General features: G+C 46.4%; 1 protein-coding gene across 1 annotated transcript; it reads right to left on the bottom strand.

Moving 5' to 3' along the window:
* Nucleotides 1–8,125: 8,125 nt before the first annotated feature.
* LOC135827965 (eukaryotic translation initiation factor 1A, Y-chromosomal-like) lies at nucleotides 8,126–8,569 on the bottom strand. The gene has a single exon (XM_065340400.1). It carries the CDS (start codon nucleotides 8,567–8,569, stop codon nucleotides 8,126–8,128), a length of 444 nt encoding a protein of 147 aa, XP_065196472.1.
* Between the last annotated feature and the right edge of the window lie 9,750 nt (nucleotides 8,570–18,319).

Raw genomic sequence — 18,319 nt, 5'->3', positions numbered from 1 at the left:
ATAGCAGCTACAGTCACTCGTGGCAAACGACTATGATCCTGCACTAGGCTGAAAAAATGGCGTGGGCGTGCAAGCAACAATACTTCCATGGCCTCGTACAGCAGCCCAAGCTTATTTTTGAAATGTTTGGAGAGGAAGAAGGCGAAGCGCAAAGAGAAAGCCCCTGTTCAGAGTTTGAACTAGCAATCTGCGTTGTGATTTCGCGAAGCTGCCGCTGAGCCAAAATAGGTTATTTTCGTTTGGCTTTTTCGGTCCCTGCGCATCGTTGTACGCCTTGGATTCGCTCACCATCGTCCTTGAATTTAGTTTCTTGCAAAGTTTGGTTGCCGTGCTTGCTTGCGCACCATAGTTTTTTGACCGTTTCTGGGCGCACCTATAATAATAATAATAATACGAAGTAATGGTTGCGACTTCGGCGATGACATGTAAGAAAGGGTTTGCTCCCCACACCGGAGCTCGCGCTATTCCGCCGACTTTACTTGACACTTGACTGAATCACGACTGCCATCCAGAGCACACAAGAAGTCCATCGAACCTTCGACTCGGCAAACCTGAAAGAAAGCACCACTCCCTGCTCAATACACAGTGTTTCGGGGAATTCACCCCTCATCAGTTGAGCTTGAGTAGGCTGAGGAAGATTGTGCCTGAAGAGCACCACTCATAATATTATAGTGCTCTCCAGGCACAAACATCAACAGCTTTGCGAATGACCGAGGGTCCTCGACGTCTGCCTCACCGTCCAGGAGCGACACTGACTCACGCTACTACCTGGTGTTCACGAGGTGTTTGTCGCGCTGGAAACGGAGCGTCTCTGTAAGTTTGTTGTATCCCTGGCACTTTCCCTCAGCTCTGCACTTTGTTCCCCATGGCAACCGCTCATGACGCACTGGGCAAGTAACATAGTTAGTTGACGTATTTTGTGCCATCGCATCTTGCTGTTTGTGTGCAGTGGTGCATCCCTCAGCTCGCCAAGGGCGGGTACCTGTCACCCTACTTCGAGCGCGTATATATACTGCTTCCATAGCTTGGATTCAACTAAAATTTGACCAGTACGGAGCGTTTTGAATACTGATTCGATTGGTATATCACTCATTCCTCTGGTTTCAAGTAAGATTTTTCGTCTGATACCGCTGATGATAGACTCTGAGAACGTTCAGAACTTACTTAGTCATCAAGGCCACTTTTGAGAGAATGTCGTGCGGGTTGCGTCCCGAAAATCTTCGCGCGACATTCTAAAAGGCCGGGTGTGATTCGTCGCATTTGTTCAGAGGTTCGTTAGACTGTAACCTGTGGGAACGTTTGTCGCGTTTCATCTTGATACAAGTACATAATTATTTCCTGTACTCAACGACTGAGATGAAATCGATCTACTTCAAACTACATCAATGTTTTTTTTTTTTTTTTTTTTTTTTTTCTACAAAATCCACATATCTCCAGACACTGGGGTGAATGATGGAGTGTGGTGGTGGGGCCCATTAAGCTCCGCCGACCAGAGGTCTCGGCTTCATAGCTCCATGGACGCATGTGTATGGATTTTGGTGGACTTAGCCCTTCGCATTCAAATCAGCTTCAGTTGTTTCGACTTGGAGCAAGCTGAATGCAAAAGTTACCAGGCATAACCGCGGGGAGGTGCCACCGTTTATGCCCGCTTGGAGGTCAACAGCTCCTTCACCAGGAAGGAACTGTCGTCATCCCATCCAAGCGTTTCTTCACAGAGTTGTCTCTCTGGCATTGTTCTTGGAGTATGCTCTCCTTTGCCGTTTCGCAGCATTGTCGATTGAGTCACTTATCACATCGTTGCATCACTGTCATCACCTTCAGGTTCTGATATGTCGTCGAAAACAAGGTAATGTTCAGCATCTGGTGCGAACGTGGTACTGTCGCTGAGCTTGGCTGTCTCTGGCAATTGGCCTTCAGCGTCCTTGCTTCCTCATGGCTGGACTTCATAATTACAGTCATCTGCTTTAGAATCCTGGAAGTCCCTGACGCCAATCAGTATGATGTCGCCTTGCTTCATCCAGACTTTGTTCAACCTTAGCGTTCCTCGAATTTGGCTAATCCGATTGCTGTCGGTGCGGTCCGCCTTTCGTTGACGACGATTCTTTCCTCCTTTCCCTTTATTCGGCCGCATGGCTCTCACCGAATGAGAGGATGTTCTCGAACACAAGGAACAATGCGCGCAACTGAATCTCTCCTTTGTAGCTTCACGTTACACTGATAGCGATCTTAGAAATTCTGCAAGCAAAACTCTATCCTACACTCCAGTGAACTTGGGAAAAATGCACCCTAAACATGCTGTAAGCTCGCATTTATACCCTCGTTCGGGCGAGCAAGGCCCTTGCGAGCAAGGCCGTGGACAAGCGCTGGCGATACACGTAGTAAATGAGAGATGAGAAATGGGAGGTGGGTGGGTGAAACAGAACGATCTGACCAGAGTGATCCACACACAGAACGGATCGAAATAATATAACTAAGCAACTTTTAGCATGACACGTTGAGTGCCCACGACGCCTGCCGCCTACGATGAGCGTCGCGCATGAATGAATGTCACGTTGAGTGACACATAGAATGCCACGACGCATAGCATGCAGCAAGGCGTCTGACCGACATGGATACCGTGATGTACAGCGCACGTGACTGTAGCCAGCAGCAAGATGAGCATACAGTAAAAGCGCCAGCAATAATAGCAGCATAGCACGAATCAGCCGCGCGCACGCATTAGTCTGCATTATTACTATATTTAACTACAACCCACAGCAGCTTGCGGTTAGGAGGTTAACTACAACCCACAGCAGCTTGCGGTTAGGAGGGTACTGGCCAGCCAAGTGAAAGGCTACAGAAAGAGCAGGATCTTGGCGGAGCCAAGAGGATAGTCACGTCTTCACTGATGCGATGTCAGGTGCTGGTAGGGTAATAAGCGGCGGGCCGTAATCTCCCGCAATCTGCGCGCAAAGCAACGCCACGGCTCGCCGCACGAACCTGCAGTCGCGTGTGGATTGGGTTATTGTACCAGAGGCAGACGAGCGCTGCCTGCAAGCCCTTGGAGTAACGTAGGATAAACACAGGCAGACGCGGACGACTGCCGCTCATGCAGGTTAGTGATGCACTGTTCCTGGCGCACGCCGTTGCTGTTCGCTGACAACTTTCCTGCTCCGAATACTCGTAGATAGGCGACGCAATGTAGCCAGTGGCGGGCATCAGGCGCATGCCGCAGAACTTGACAATGCACTTGGCGTACTGTCGGCACAAGTCGCCGACCTCTGCCGGAGCTCGCCGGGGCATGGTGCAAGCACTAGTCTCGTCCGCAGGAGGCTCCAATGACGATGCTGGAACGAAGGATGGGCTCTGGATTCCCAGCCATAGCCGTGCGCCCAGGAGAGACATAACGGCACTGAACACGGCCGTCACCGGGGCGATGACCACATTGTACGATCCTATTGAGCACGATCCTGTCAGCAGGTCGCCGTCGATCCGTCGAAGCAAGAACCCGGCGATCGTCAGTGCCGTGGGGGCGAGCCACACGATGATGTTAACGTCAGCGTAAATGAAAGAGTCAACACAAGCAAATGAATCAAAGGGAACTGGTCAACTCACCTGTCATTGAGTAATATTCCGTGAAAGGAGGTCTCAGCAGAGCCAAAGCGAAATAAGCCAGGAAACGAAATATCCGAAACAGCTCATGCAAGAAGCAGTTCCAAAGAAGTAAGTAAAGTTCCTCGCGCATGCACATCCGAAAACGGACTGCAACACAATGTCTGCCGTGCACGTGCACAGCACGCGGCTAGATTAATACCGAGCACCTTACGTAGAAACTTACGTAGCCTAAGTGAAATACCGAGCACCTTACGTAGAAACTTACGTAGCATAGCGATGTCGTTTTTTCTGCCATGTGAACACAATAATAGAAAAGCTGACAGGATCGCTTTTCTAAATAATGCCCAGCTGTGAAGGCAGTTCAAAACAAACCAACACATATGGGGCTGTTAAGTGTGACGTCACGGCCCCTTCGAGACGCATAGCAACGGAGAGCACTGGGGACAAACAAAAGTCGCGTCCACTGGATGGAACCAGTTGTCAAAGGCAACAGCATCTAAATGACTGGAGAGAGAGCAGTTTTTCTTTGCTTTTTCTTCAAGCGATTGTTGTCGCTGTTTACTTCTTGTTCTTTCCTCTACAAATCTCCTGTAGTCGTCGAGGGCCTTCATAATGGTTGTGAAATTGGCTGCCCACTGTAAAACTCCGTGTTTGAGAGTGCTTTGAAGATTCTTCGCGTCCTGATGGATCAAAGTACGAGCGATCCCTGTGGATTCGATTATATGTAGGTGAGTTGTACAAGAAATCAGTGTCTTCTTTCTGTCTCTGCCCTCAAGCTGGCACAATAATATCAGCCTATATCCATAACAGCTCGCACCTCCCGTAAACTGCATGACTTAGATATATTCTCGCCCTCCGTGGTGATTGAAGACCCATGGAAGAAGTTATTATGTTCAGAATGATATCCTGAGAATATAAAATAATTCGAGGGAATTGTTACAGGGTATTTTGGAAGGATGGGGAGACAGAGAGAGAGAGAGGGAGAGAGAGAGAGAGAGAGAGAGAGAGAGAGAGAGAGAGAGAGAGAGAGAGAGAGAGAGAGAGAAGAGAGAAAGAGAGAAAGAGAGAGAGAGAGAGAGAGAGAGAGAGAGAGAGAGAGAGAGAGAGAGAGAGAGAGAGAGAGAGAGAGAGAGAGCAGTGAAGTGTTTGTCCCACTGTAATAACTCCAGATTATTGAATGGTGTATGATCTACTCGATATTTTCCACAATGGTTTTTCCTGATTTGCGGGATCTCTTCTTTTGCTGTTTGCGTGTTTACAGGAAGTGACTGTCTGGTGTATCTGCACCAGATCCTGGGGACATGAAGTCAGATGCAGAGGCAGGGTCGTCCAGTCATGCAACACTGCCGTTCTATGTGCAACGTCACCGCTAATTCCCCCGGCGAAAACACAAAAAGACAAAACACGTCAAGAGACTACAGTATTGACCGTTCTGGTAATGAAGCGTGACTGCTCTGACAGTCGATAATCGAAACACAGAGCACCAGCACGATGTTTTGATATTGGGAACCACACACCAGCTCAATTCTCAACCCCAAAAGCTCAAGCCCAAATATTGATGAATACAAAACACAGAGCGACGCAAACCAACCTGGGTCTAATGCACTGAATAGTCCTGAAATACGCAGACCACACAAAGCAGTGCAAGCACATACTGTTACAAGGTAAATGCATTGCATAACAAAGTGTAACCAAAAATACACGGGGTTATAGCTGCACACTCGTGCATGTGCTCGCTCAGCCCAAGAACACGCATGATGATAGAAATAATCCGGGGGAAACACGCTAGCACCGAAGTAAGCATCAAGACGTAAATAGTCATCATCACAAGCCCATAGCCCTAAGGCCGTCGGGGCTTCACAGAGCAAGTATGAACAAGCGAGCGCCATAAAAATCGATCCGGTGCAGCAGCGAGCAGGGACTGCACGTCAAGTGCAGTCCATGAAATAATATTATCAAGCCATGACATTCTGGGCCTGCCTCGGCCACGACTTCCAGCAACACAACCCTGAAGAACAGTCAATGACAAACAGCCGGAACGAACAATATGACCAAAAAATTGCAATTTCCTTTTACGAACAGAAACAATAAGTGGGACTTGTTTGTGAATACTATTTATTTCCTCTCTAACAGACACATTCGTCCGTAAACAGTACAGCTCTGAAAAAGTAAAAATTGCATTGACATGTACATTGGTGTGCCGAGTAGTATCATCCTTGATTACCCATCCAACCAAGACGTTATCAGGTCCCCTACCGCCGAGATCGCACGCCGAATGTGAAGTGCATCTAGCCTTGAACCTGTTGCACAAGGCACACACATATGACAAAAATGACATCCACTCCGATTATTTCCAGAGGCCAATCATAACAGAACACAGAAATGAAACCACGGGCTCAACAAAGTACATGTAAACGCAAAGGAAATTAGATAAAATAATCCATGAAGTGCTATTTTAATTCCAGCGCTGACTGCAGTGTGGCGTCGTGGCCCGATACCCGCCGAGCATAGACACAAAACTATATTAGACATACTATTTTGGAATAAAGTCATAAAGTACAGCATTCCAATGACATGACGGACACCTCGTGCAAATGCGTGGTCTGTTCATCCGGCCAACTCGGCCACGCATGAGAGTGTGTGCATGTACGCGCGCACGCAAGCGCGCGCGTGCACACACACCATGTATTCGGTGCGTATGGCGTACCTGTTGCGGAGATATGAAGATGGAATCATTATCATGATGTTACATGTACATGTACAGTGTATGTTTGAGTGTAAAGTAATATTTATTTTATTACACATTTCTTCGACACAACTTACTCCACATCTTTGCATTTCTCATAATCCATCCACCTACACTCCGTCTCAGTTGAGGAAAAACTCTACCAGGTACAGGTATACCGTGACTAGTCACCACAGCCATGTGATGACATTGGGATGGGTCCCAAGCACGATTGCACTCTCCAAATTTTATTTGTCCAGATTATCTTTGAAGACAAAATGCAATTCATAGCGGCAATCGATGGATGAAGAGAGCGTTTGTAAATACACATATCTTTCCACTTGTTCAGGAGCTTACCTTTCGGAGTTCACATCGTTTACACGATCTCTTATGCTGTCTTGCACCTTGGCTTTGTTGACCATGGACACGCCATCCCAAAAGACATTCAACAGGAGCTACTAATGCAGAGTGTTTTTCACGCTCGATCTCCGCGATCTACCTCGTCACGCCAATAAAATCCTCCGTGACACTGGCTACAGTCACAAGAGACGTCTCAGTAAGGTAATGAGCACGACAACACCGTCCAGATCAAGGACAAAGAGAAAACAAAACACTCGCTGAAAACAGCAAAGAAGAAACGAATAAATGTACACGATTCCTATAATGTTGCCACTGACATTGTGACAACAGGTTCGGTGGAGACGACGCTACTTTTGTTTGTCCCCAGTGGGATCGTTGCTATGCGTATCGAAGGAACTGTGACGTCATCACTTAACAGCCGCATTACACATTTGCATGACAAGGTGGTCACGTGGTCAGGCAGACCGATGCAATGACAGTGCTCATGGCAATGATAGGTTTCATGATATGTGAAAAAATTCATTTTGCCCGTACAAGAGGCTTTATTAGGTACATGAGTACGTGTCGCTGTGTGTAACCATGGACACCACTCGTCAATACTCACGCCTGCGTGGTTCTACGCTACGCCTCCAAAACCAGGTAAGATATTATTTATTCTTGTTTTACTAGGAAATTCCCAACAGGCGGCGACGCCTTTTTACAGGGAACCCTAGGTGGTCTCTCAACATTCGATTCACCATGTTCACGCCGTTCGATTGCTTGGAAGAAATATCGCGCTTGAATCGATTCACGAATGTATTCATGAATCATTATTCAAGTGTGTAATCGAACGCACTCAGTGAACTTGTATTCAACTAGTTACGTCACTTCCGAGGTTTCCAGCTCCCCAAGTAAGTGTGACCATCCGGCGTCCACGTCCTAGTATACAGTGCATTTTGTATGACAGACTCTGACAATGTTGAGAACTTACTTACTCACCAAGGCCACCTTTGAGAGAATGTCGTGCGAGTAGCGTCACGAAAGTCTGCGCGCGACATTCTAAAAGTCCGGGAGTGATTCGTCGCATTTGTTCAGAGGTTCGATAGACTGTAACCTGTGGGAACGTTTGTCGCGTTTCATCTTGATACATGTACATAATTATTCCTGTACTCAACAACCGAGTTGAAACAAACTTCATCAATGTGTATGGATTTTGGTGGACTTAGCCTTTCGCATTCAAATCAGCTTCAGATGTTTCGACTTGGAGCGAGCTGAATGCAAAAGTTACCAGGCATAACCGCGGGGAGGTGCCACCGTCTATGCCCGCTTGGAGATCAACAGCTCCTTCACCAGGAAGGAACTGTCGTCATCCCATCCAAGCGTTTCTTCACGGAGTTGTCTCTCCGGCATTGTTCTTGGAGTATGCTCTCCTTTACCGTTTCGCAGCATTGTCGATTGAGTCACTGATCACGTCGTTGCATCACTGTCATCATCTTCAGGTTCTGATATGTCGTCAAAAACAACGAAATGTTTAGCATCTGGTGCGAACGTGGTGCTGTCGCTGAGCTTGGCTGTCTCTGGCAACTCTCCATAGGCCTTCAGCTTCATTGCCTCCTCGTGGCTGTACTTCATAATTACATCTGCTCTAGAATCCTGGAAGTCCCTGACGCCAATCAGTATGATGTCGCCTTGCTTGATCCAGACTTTGTTCCACCTTAACGTTCCTCGAATTTGGCAAATCCGGCTTCTAGCATCATAACACCAAGCCTCCAGGCGACAACAGCCAAACAGCTTGGTAACTTGTGCGTATTCGGTGCCATCATTTCTGAATACTAACTCTCGATTGCTGTCGGTGCGGACCGCCTTGCGTTGACGACGATTCTTTCCTCCTTTCCCTTTATTCGGCCGCATGGCTGTCACCGAATGAAAGTATGTTCTCGAACACAAGGCACAATGTGCACAACTGAATCTCTCCTTCGTAGCTTCGCGTTACACTGATAGCGATCTAAGAAATTCTGCAAGCAAAACTCTATCCTACACTCCAGTGAACTTGGGAAAAAGAACCCTAAACATGCTGTAAGCTCGCATTTATACCCTTGTTCGCCGCCAGTCACGTCGCAGGGCGCGGGCGATCGAGCTCTGGCGATACACGTGTATCGGCATCTGTGTGGTAGGTCAAGTGTTCAGGCAGTGCTCATAGACATTAGTCATGGCAATGATAAGTATGTGTCGCTGTGTGTAACGGTGGACCCTACTTGACCTGTTGTTCAACGTCATGACCACGTAACCAAAAGTCTCATTGTGATTCACCTTCTTCACGCCGTTCGATGGCTTGGAAGAAACTATGCACTTGAATCGATCCACGAATGGATTCATGGATCGATTCAAGTGTGTAGTCGAACGCACCCAGTGTACTATCACCCAACTAGTGACGTCACTTCCAATCCGCGTTTACTAAAAGCTGCAGGAACCTCCCAGGAGCAAGTCGACTCGACCTCGCTCCACATCAGGCTGCATTGTCCGCAACGGCATCCAGCAGTGCTCACGCGAGCACTGTGTACAACCAAAGCGTTCTCTTCACGTTTATCTGTTTTGTAGTCTCAGAAATATTACTTGTAGACAGTTTCGCAGACGCTGATGCGCGCTTCGGCTCGAACCTAAAAGGCCTCGGTGTTGCTGAATCCGAAGTGGCATCCACCTCCACACCTCCCGTGGTCTCCTTTTCCTCCAACATGATGATCGAATGAATACTAGTACATGTACTAGTACAAGGGTTATTGATTGAAGAAAAAACATTGAATACCTTTTTCAAAATTTACCATTTGAATAAAAAAATTTGGAGCTCACTGAGAACGTTTTACGTCACAGGGTGGGCGGGGGCCCCCTCGTGCCAAATATGGAAAATTGCAATTGGTAATTTAGGTATGTTATCCTTGTCGTAGAAGCTTCCGGTTTTCGCCATTCTACCACTTACGACATACTCTAATTCCGCAATAAAAAATGGTGGTGATTTTGGACCGGAGTTTCCCTTTTAAGGCCGATTCACAATACAACTTTCTGCGACGCAACACGCGATTTGCGACAGTTGCGACAAGAAACTGCCTGTCGCGAGCTGTCGCAAGCTGGGAGTCGTAAAATACCGGTATTTTACGACTCCCTGGTCGCAATGCACCTGTCGCAGAAGTTAGTTGAAGAAAGTTCAACTTTTGCGACATGCGCGCGACACGCGACATACACAGATGGAGTACAGTTTCGACCCTGGGTGCACGTGCAGTGCACGTGCATAATACTACTTGTGCATGTCTGCATGATCGAGGATGCATGATCGATGTCGCAATTGCGCAAACATGAAGAATATTGTGAACCAGGGAGTAGTAAAATACAGGGAGTAGTAAAATACAGGGAGGTGACACGAGCATGTACGGCCAGTTTGACGATTGCCTCAGCACCGTTTTCACCCGGGGGGTGAGATTGGGGTACTATTGTAGTATCCCTGCCCGACCAATACGGAAACAGTACGGAACTAATACGGAGCTTTGCCTGACGTATATTTAGTGTATCTCCGTATGTAAGCGTGCGGCGTCTGCTGCATATAAGCGGCTGCGCATTTCTGTTTTGAGGAAGAGAAGATTAGATTAGATTGGATAGCAATGAAAGCTAACTCGAAGAATAAGGATTCAGCCTCTAGGTGAGCACCGGAGAGAAAGTTATTTATTTTGCCGCTTCTTCTTGCAATAACGATTATATCTCAGGTGTGTACCTGAAAGTAGAATAAAAGTAATTATTGTTAATTGCACCGCGCCTACCACTCGGCTACCTATTACATTGGTGGCAGCGGTGTAGTTTTAAATAAAACAACGTGATTCGACCCCGGACTCCGATGGCTCAACCCGCTACAGCTCCGTGCGACGAATCAAGATGAGAATCATGTTTCTTGCCTTCCTCGGCCTGGCACTGCTTATTAGCCTGCAGCTCAGTCAGGGTGCTAGCGTGGATCACCCTTCTCTCCGCACGGCACACACTGGAGACTCCGATGGCGATTGCAAGCGACCCGCTACCTACATGTATACTACCGGTGGTGATGGCGAAGCTGATGAGGACGACAACAGGCAGGCTGCTGCCCAAGACAAGGAGGGTATTCCCCAAGACCAGCAGCGTTTGATTTTCGCCGGCACGCAGTCGGAAGCAGGAGCCCACTCTTCACTTGGTACTTCGCCTCCGTGGTGGGATGCAGATTTTCGTCAACACTCTTCCTGGCTAGACCATCACTCTTTACGTCGCGCAAAGCGATGTTCTCGACAATGTGAAGACCATGATTCAAGACGATGAGGGAGGTCATTTGTCTGACCCCGAGCTAGCCGCTCTGAGTGACCGGCTCAACCAAGATGAAGATAAAACCTGGCTTCCCCTCCGCCATAGCTCCAGCCGCCGCCGTGGTTACTAACGCTGATTCCAGGTATGGCATTTTCTTTCCTGTCTTCCTTCAGTCTCCCTGTTCTCTTCAGTCTTCCTTTATGCGAGTGTGTGAATCCAGTTTAGTTTGGTAGGCGTCTGATCATGGTGAGCCACGGCTTACCCAGCTAACGTGGGACAATGTGTGTGACAACGCCCCTTATAGTTGTAGTGTATTCAGTTCGGTTTTTGAACTGCGATGTTCCTGGCGGGTTGTGCCAGCGTTGTGCAGCAAGAGTGCTGTGGCTTTAGGTCCTATTTGGAGGACAGTTCTTTCCCCTTTTGACCCCGTGAGACCGTGTGAACCTGGTGTGCTTCTACTTTATGATTTGTTATTAGTTCATTTCTTCTGTCTACTCTAAACGTTATCATTTCCGATATAATTTGCCATCTTCCGGTTGACGCTGTGTTCGTAACTCTTCACTTATTTTTTGAAAATCACGAGGGCGTGATTATCTGTAGGAAGGGAGGGTGTAGTATCCCTGCCCGACCAATACGGAAGCAGTACGGAACTAATACGGAGCTTTGCCTAGTGTATCTCCGTATGTAAGCGTACGGCGTCTGCTGCATATAAGTGGCTGCGCATTTCTGTTTAGAAAAAGATGAGATTTTGATAATAACGAGCTATTCAACCTCCAGGTGAGCACCGGAGAGAAAGTCAGTTATTTTGCCGTTCCTTCTTTCATTAACGATTATATCTCAGGTGTGTACCTGAAAGTAGAATAAAAGTAATTATTGTTAATTGCACCGCGCCTACCACTCGGCTACCTACTGTTGAATTCAACCGCGCCTACCACCCATTACATTGGTGGCAGCGGTGTGTTTTTGTAAAATAAAACAACGTGATTCGACCCCAGACCCCCATGGCTCAACCCGCAGCTTCGTGCGACGAATCAAGATGAGAATCATGTTTCTTGCCTTCCTGGGCCTGGCCCTGCTTATTAGCTTGCAGCACAGTCAGGGTGCTAGCGTGGATCACCCTTCCCTCCGCATGGCACTCACTGGAGACTCCGATGGCGATTCCAAGCGACCCGCTACCTACATGTATACTACCGGTGGTGATGGCGAAGCTGATGAGGACGACGACATGCAGGCTGCTGACCAAGACAAGGAGGGTATTCCCCAGGACCAGCAGCGTTTGATTTTCGCCGGCACGCAGTTGGCAGACGGCCGAACCCTGAGTGACTACAACGTTCAGCAGGAGTCCACTATTCACTTGGTACTTCGTCTCCGTGGTGGGATGCAGATTTTCGTCAACACTCTTCCTGGCTAGACCATCACTCTTTACGTCGCGCAAGGCGATGCTATCGACAATGTGAAGACCACGATTCAAGACGAGGAGGGAGGTTATTTGTCTAACGCCGAGCTAGTCGCTCTGAGTGACCGGCTCAACGAAGATGAAGATAAAACCTGGCTCGCCCTCCGCCGTAGCTCCAGCCGCCGCCGTGGTTACTAACGCTGATTCCAGGTATGGCATTTTCTTTCCTCTCTTCCTTCAGTCTCCCTGTTCTTTTCAGTCTTCCTTTATGCGAGTGTGTGAATCCAGTTTAGTTTGGTAGGCGTCTGATCATGGTGAGCCACGGTTTACCCAGCTAACGTGGGACAATGTGTGTGACAACGCCCCTTATAGTTATAGTGTATTCAGTTCGGTTTTTGAACTGCGATGTTCCTGGCGGGTTGTGCCAGCGTAGTGCAGCAAGAGTGCTGTGGTTTCAGGTCCTATTTGGAGGACAGTTCTTTCCCTTTTGACCCCGTGAGATCGTGTGAACCTGGTGTGCTTCTACTTTATGATTTGTTATCAGTTCATTTCTTCTGTCTACTCTAAACGTTATCATTTCCGATATATTATTTGCCATCTTCCGGTTGACGCTGTGTTCGTAACTCTTCACTAATTTTTTGAAAATCACGAGGGCGTGATTATCTGTAGGAAGGGAGGGTGTAGTATCCCTGCCCGACCAATACGGAAACAGTACGGAACTAATACGGAGCTTTGCCTGACGTATATTTAGTGTATCTCCGTATGTAAGCGTGCGGCGTCTGCTGCATATAAGCGGCTGCGCATTTCTGTTTTGAGGAAGAGAAGATTAGATTAGATTGGATAGCAATGAAAGCTAACTCGAAGGATAAGGATTCAGCCTCTAGGTGAGCACCGGAGAGAAAGTTATTTATTTTGCCGCTTCTTCTTGCAATAACGATTATATCTCAGGTGTGTACCTGAAAGTAGAATAAAAGTAATTCTTGTTAATTGCACCGCGCCTACCACTCGGCTACCCACTACACTATCAAGAGTACATAACCCCCCAGAGTGTGCAACTCCCACATACCCTGCTGTCCCGACAGAATTTCAAGTTGACGTCATTATTTATGACGCAATGCTCCTTGCACCAGTGATTTACAACATGTGTACGGGTGTCAACGCATCACACGTTTTTCTTTGCAATAATTTGTACAGGATCGATCTGCTTCGGTCAACCACAGGTTCCGGATTCGTCTGGTAATCCGTGTACAGTGCGCATTGCATCATCAAAATGACGTCAACTTGAAATTCTGTCGGGACAGCACCCATAGTGGAGTTGCACACTCTGGGGGGTTATGTACTCTTGGTACTATGGGTACCGAAGTGTGTAGACTCGCGCGCGGATCAGGATTCTCTCGATCAGGTAGTAGTAAAATACTTACCGCCAAAGAGACTCCTACTGCAGCCCGTAGAAACTCAGCGCTGAGAATTTCCAACAATTGTCTGCCTTCAGAAAGTTTGGTAGTCGACCAAACTACCACTATGTCAGGATAGAAGTCCAGCAAGAGTGGTATCACTTTGGGAGATATCCCTGCGTGCCGTAGATTTTTCCTGTGTCGATACAAGCTGTTTACGACGACGTAGCCCGCATTTCAATCCTTGACAAACTTAGCAACATTTCATTCCGAAAAGTGAACTCCCGAATCTCTAGCATACCATAATATGAAATGCTGATCATCTCAAAGAAGGTAGAGAAGTACTGGTTGATCACAACTGAGGAGAAATTAGTGCCGATCGTGTGGTGTCCTAGAGATTTTTTCGACTTCGAAATCGGTGCACTCGCTTTTCATCTCCAATCGTACACGTATTGTTCTCAAGGATATCACCTTCGTTCTATTGCTCCATGCCGTCGATCTGGACGAATTTCGGAAGGGTGGTACCTTTCCATATGACGATGACACAGATGTATCACAAGAGCAAAACAAATGCTGTTCCATGAGATGGATAGACCTTTTCACGGAATTAGTTCTTCGACAAATACTCCAGATTGATTCAGCAGATCATCTTTTTTTGCGAAAGAAAAAAAAACAAGGGCGAGGCACCCATCAAAAATCACGATTAGTGGCGTGTCACCTCCCTGTATTTTACTACTCCCTGTTGTGAACCGTGTGTCGCTGTCGCAGCTCGTCGCATGTGTCGCAAGTCGCTTGTCGCGTCGCAGAAAGTTGTATTGTGAATCGGCCTTTACCAATCGAACATGCCCAAAAAAAGAGGGGGGGATGAAGCAGAACAGTAGCCAAACACACCACGGATAGTTACCGAAAGCATTCGGCAGCAGCAAGGGGGGGGGGGTGACCACAGAAGCATCAGATCAGAGTCACTATGACTCTCTGGCGGGCATCTTGAGACCGTGGCCTAGCGCCTGCGGTGACCACGGACTGGCATGGGAGGCACGAACAAGAGAAAAGGAAACCCTTGACCTTATAAAGGCAAGAAGTGAGAAGAAGGGCTCCTTTCTCTTGTCGGCGAGCATAGAGGCGACACGCATATGGAAGTTTTCGCCCTGTACCAGTACGACAAACATCCGGAGCGTACGGTACGCTTTCCAACGGCCTAAGAGAGTTGGAAAGCTTGTGTCTTTGTGGATAACTCGAAACAATTTGCGCTAAGACGCTGCAAAATCGCTCCGATTTTGGATTTCATTCCACAGAATGTGGTACCGACAACAGTCCATGCTCAAGCGTGCAAAAAACATATCTCTGCCACTAATCGAGACTTACACTGATTTTTGCGCTTTTGGGCCCAAATAAGTCTTGATGACGGCAAAAAATAATTGTCAACTGAATACGGAAGTGAACGAATTTGGTCGAAAGTGTCGAACCACCTTCATGACGAGCAACCGTTTGTGGCCACTGTTTGTGAACTTGGAGCTTGTTATGGTGTGTGTAGCCAGAAATTTTTTTATGGCGATCAGCAAACGTTTTTCACATCGAAATCAGTGGTTACCCTTTGAAATTGAGATGTTCAAACAGCGAATTTTCTACGTCGAAATGAAGTTGGAGCACCATCGAGTTTGATTATTCCGATTTCCTTGGTGGGCTAAGGTAAGGGTAATTAACAGCTAGACATAAAAATCTCACCTGTTCACACCCTGTATAATCCAACTTCGACCTTCAAAGTGGGCGTACTCAAGCAACATAAATCATACATGCCGTATACATAAACCTTTGAAGGGAGCATGAAAACACGCAAAGTTCGCAAACGCATAGCTGTGTATACATGTACATGTACATTTAGAAAAGCGATCCTGTCAGCTTTTCTATTATTGTGTTCACATGGCAGGAAAAACGACACCGCTATGCTACGTAAGTTTCTACGTAAGGTGCTCGGTATTTCACTTATGCTACGTAAGTCTCTACGTAAGGTGCTCGTTATTAGATCTACCAACGCGTGGTAGCCGCGTGCTGTGCACGTGCACGGCAGTGTTGCATGCAGTGCAGTCCGCGGATCCGTGTGTCGGATATGTGCATGCGCGAGGAACTTTCTTCTTTGGAACTGCTTCTTGCATGATCTGTTTCGGATATTTCGTCTCCTGGCCTGGCTTATTTCGTTTCGGCGCTGCTGAGACCTCCTTTCGCGGAATATTACTCAATGACAGGTGAGTTGACCAGTTCCCTTTGATTCATTTGCTTCTGTTGACTCTTTCATTTACGAAAAGTGTGCTGATTTTGGGCGGAATGCAATAAAATTAATAATGGAAAAGCTGACAGGATCTCTTTGTTTCCTTCGATTCATTTGCTTATGCTTATGCTCACCCTTTCAATTACGGAAACGTGTGCTGATTTTATTCGGATTAAGATCCATTTTTATCTCTTTGCCCTTGTCTACAGTGTGCGAAGAACGCGAGTTCACCTTCTTGAAGGTAAGGCTTATATTAGATGTGTTGTCGAAATACCCATATTCATTGTACATTGGTACGTTACAGGTAAGGCGCTGGTCAGTGGCATACTATCGTTGGCAGTTCCCAATCTGGAGGGAAAGGTTCAAGGACCCATTGACCGAGTTTGCAAAATAAATTCGCATATCAGGGAAAATCTCCATTGTGGAGAGGATCAGTAACTTGTTTGCTTCATACGAAACAAGCCAATGGGTGCAGTCTCGTCTCGTGAAGATCTTGTACCTGTATGATTGGATTTGTTTACTCGAGTCTGGGCTGTTTGATTTATTATTTGTGAGTACCGCCAAAGCAAGAATTACGATTTGCAATCTGTTTGTAGTACATGTACCAGCAAGAATGTGCTGCACATGTACCGTACTTTCTCTGTTGCTGTTTCAGTTGCCGTCATGTTTCTAAAGAAAGGTTCAGTAGTGAGGTTCTGCAAAACGAAAATTCGAACGAAGTTTCGCGACAGTCCTTGCGAAAGTGTGTACGAATTTTGCGTTCTGCACATTTTCGTAGTTTGCGCGGGCCAAGTGCACGTACGCCATGACCCGATCTCACGAATTTTCCTACGACAGTTAATTTCGCGTTCCCTGCAAGTTTCGCGTCCAAAGTTGCGAAAGTTCGTGCGAAGTTTCGCACTTCATGACGTAGAACGAAAGTTTGTACGCATATTCGTTTTGCAGAACCTCTCTACGACTCATTTGTTTCATACGAGACGAGTCAATGAGTTGGTGTGGCTTAGAATCTTTCGCTGTAGAAGAAATCTATTCGTATGTCTATTGGAGAAATAATTGTATTCACTGGTTATAAATAGGTTAAGACAAACTCACAGAATAAATACCATCGGTCCCTTGGTGTTCGTCCTAAAGAGGTTCGACTGGATATCATTCATACTCACCAAAAGATGTGTAAGAGTGCCTTGTTTATCTCTCAGTACCTCCAACCATGTTTATTGTTCCTCCTTTGCTGTGTTGTTTTAGAAAATCGTGGACTAACAGTTTGAAGTCATTGAACTACTTCCAAAAGTTCTATCGACATCAACAGGATTACGATTTCAGTGCAATATGATGCAGGATGACCTTATCACGAAAACCCATGATTATAAACCATTATAAACACAGAATCAACAAAAAAAACATCTGCGACACGCACCTGGTTACATTTCTCAAATAAATCTGATCGAGGGTGGGGATATCTGAAAGGCAAGACAATTTTATGACATGAAATTCTGCTACAGCAACATGCACAGAATGACCTCCGTATAAAAAAAAGTATCACCGCGGTCCACCACAGTCCACTACGCACTCACATGTTTCCCCGCAGAAGAACATGCTATGCTATTTTCTGCAAGAAAAGGCTTGCACATCAAGGCGTATAATACGGTATTGATATGATCAAGAGTACATAAACCGTTTATGTACTCTTGATATGATGTAAAGGCCATCATTTAGTTTAAATTTACATATTGATATAGTATAGGGCATTCCATTGATTGGTGACAGAAAAAACAAAAGAAATTATAGCAATAAAAACTGCTTCATGGCAGTTTTCTAAAAAAAGTTATTGTGTTCTAGTCCATGGACCACGTCTAAAAAGTAAGAAATTAACGAAATGTGATAGCCGAAAATTAAAATTTCACACAAAACCTCACAATAATCACACACAGAATGAAAAGCTACATGTAGAAGACCTTTTCCCCTCGTGATCCTCTTTCCTATGCATGCATGACATCAAGAGTACTCTTGATGACATGCATGTTGGTGCAGTACAAGTTTAGTGTTGAAAGCAGCATTTCAAGTGTTGTGATTATTGTGAGGTTTTGTGTGAAATTTTAATTTTCGGCTATCACATTTCGTTAATTTCTTACTTTTTAGACGTGGTCCATGGACTAGAACACAATAACTTTTTTTAGAAAACTGCCATGAAGCAGTTTTTATTGCTATAATGTACATTGTAGACCCTAGTTTGTGTTCCTCTGTGTGTCTCGGTGTGTCGTCAATGCTGTATTCGACAACCGTAAGCATAAGGA

The sequence above is a fragment of the Sycon ciliatum genome, chromosome 12 (assembly GCF_964019385.1).
Source record: "Sycon ciliatum chromosome 12, ocSycCili1.1, whole genome shotgun sequence".
Classification (NCBI taxonomy): Eukaryota; Metazoa; Porifera; class Calcarea; order Leucosolenida; family Sycettidae; genus Sycon; species Sycon ciliatum.
Note: the sequence above shows the minus strand (reverse complement) of the source record. Positions and strands in the feature narration are given on the sequence as shown.

Excerpts from the sequence above, each read along its gene's own strand:
- LOC135827965 (XM_065340400.1), bottom strand. The coding sequence starts at position 8,569 with ATGCGGCCGAATAAAGGGAAAGGAGGAAAGAATCGTCGTCAACGCAAG.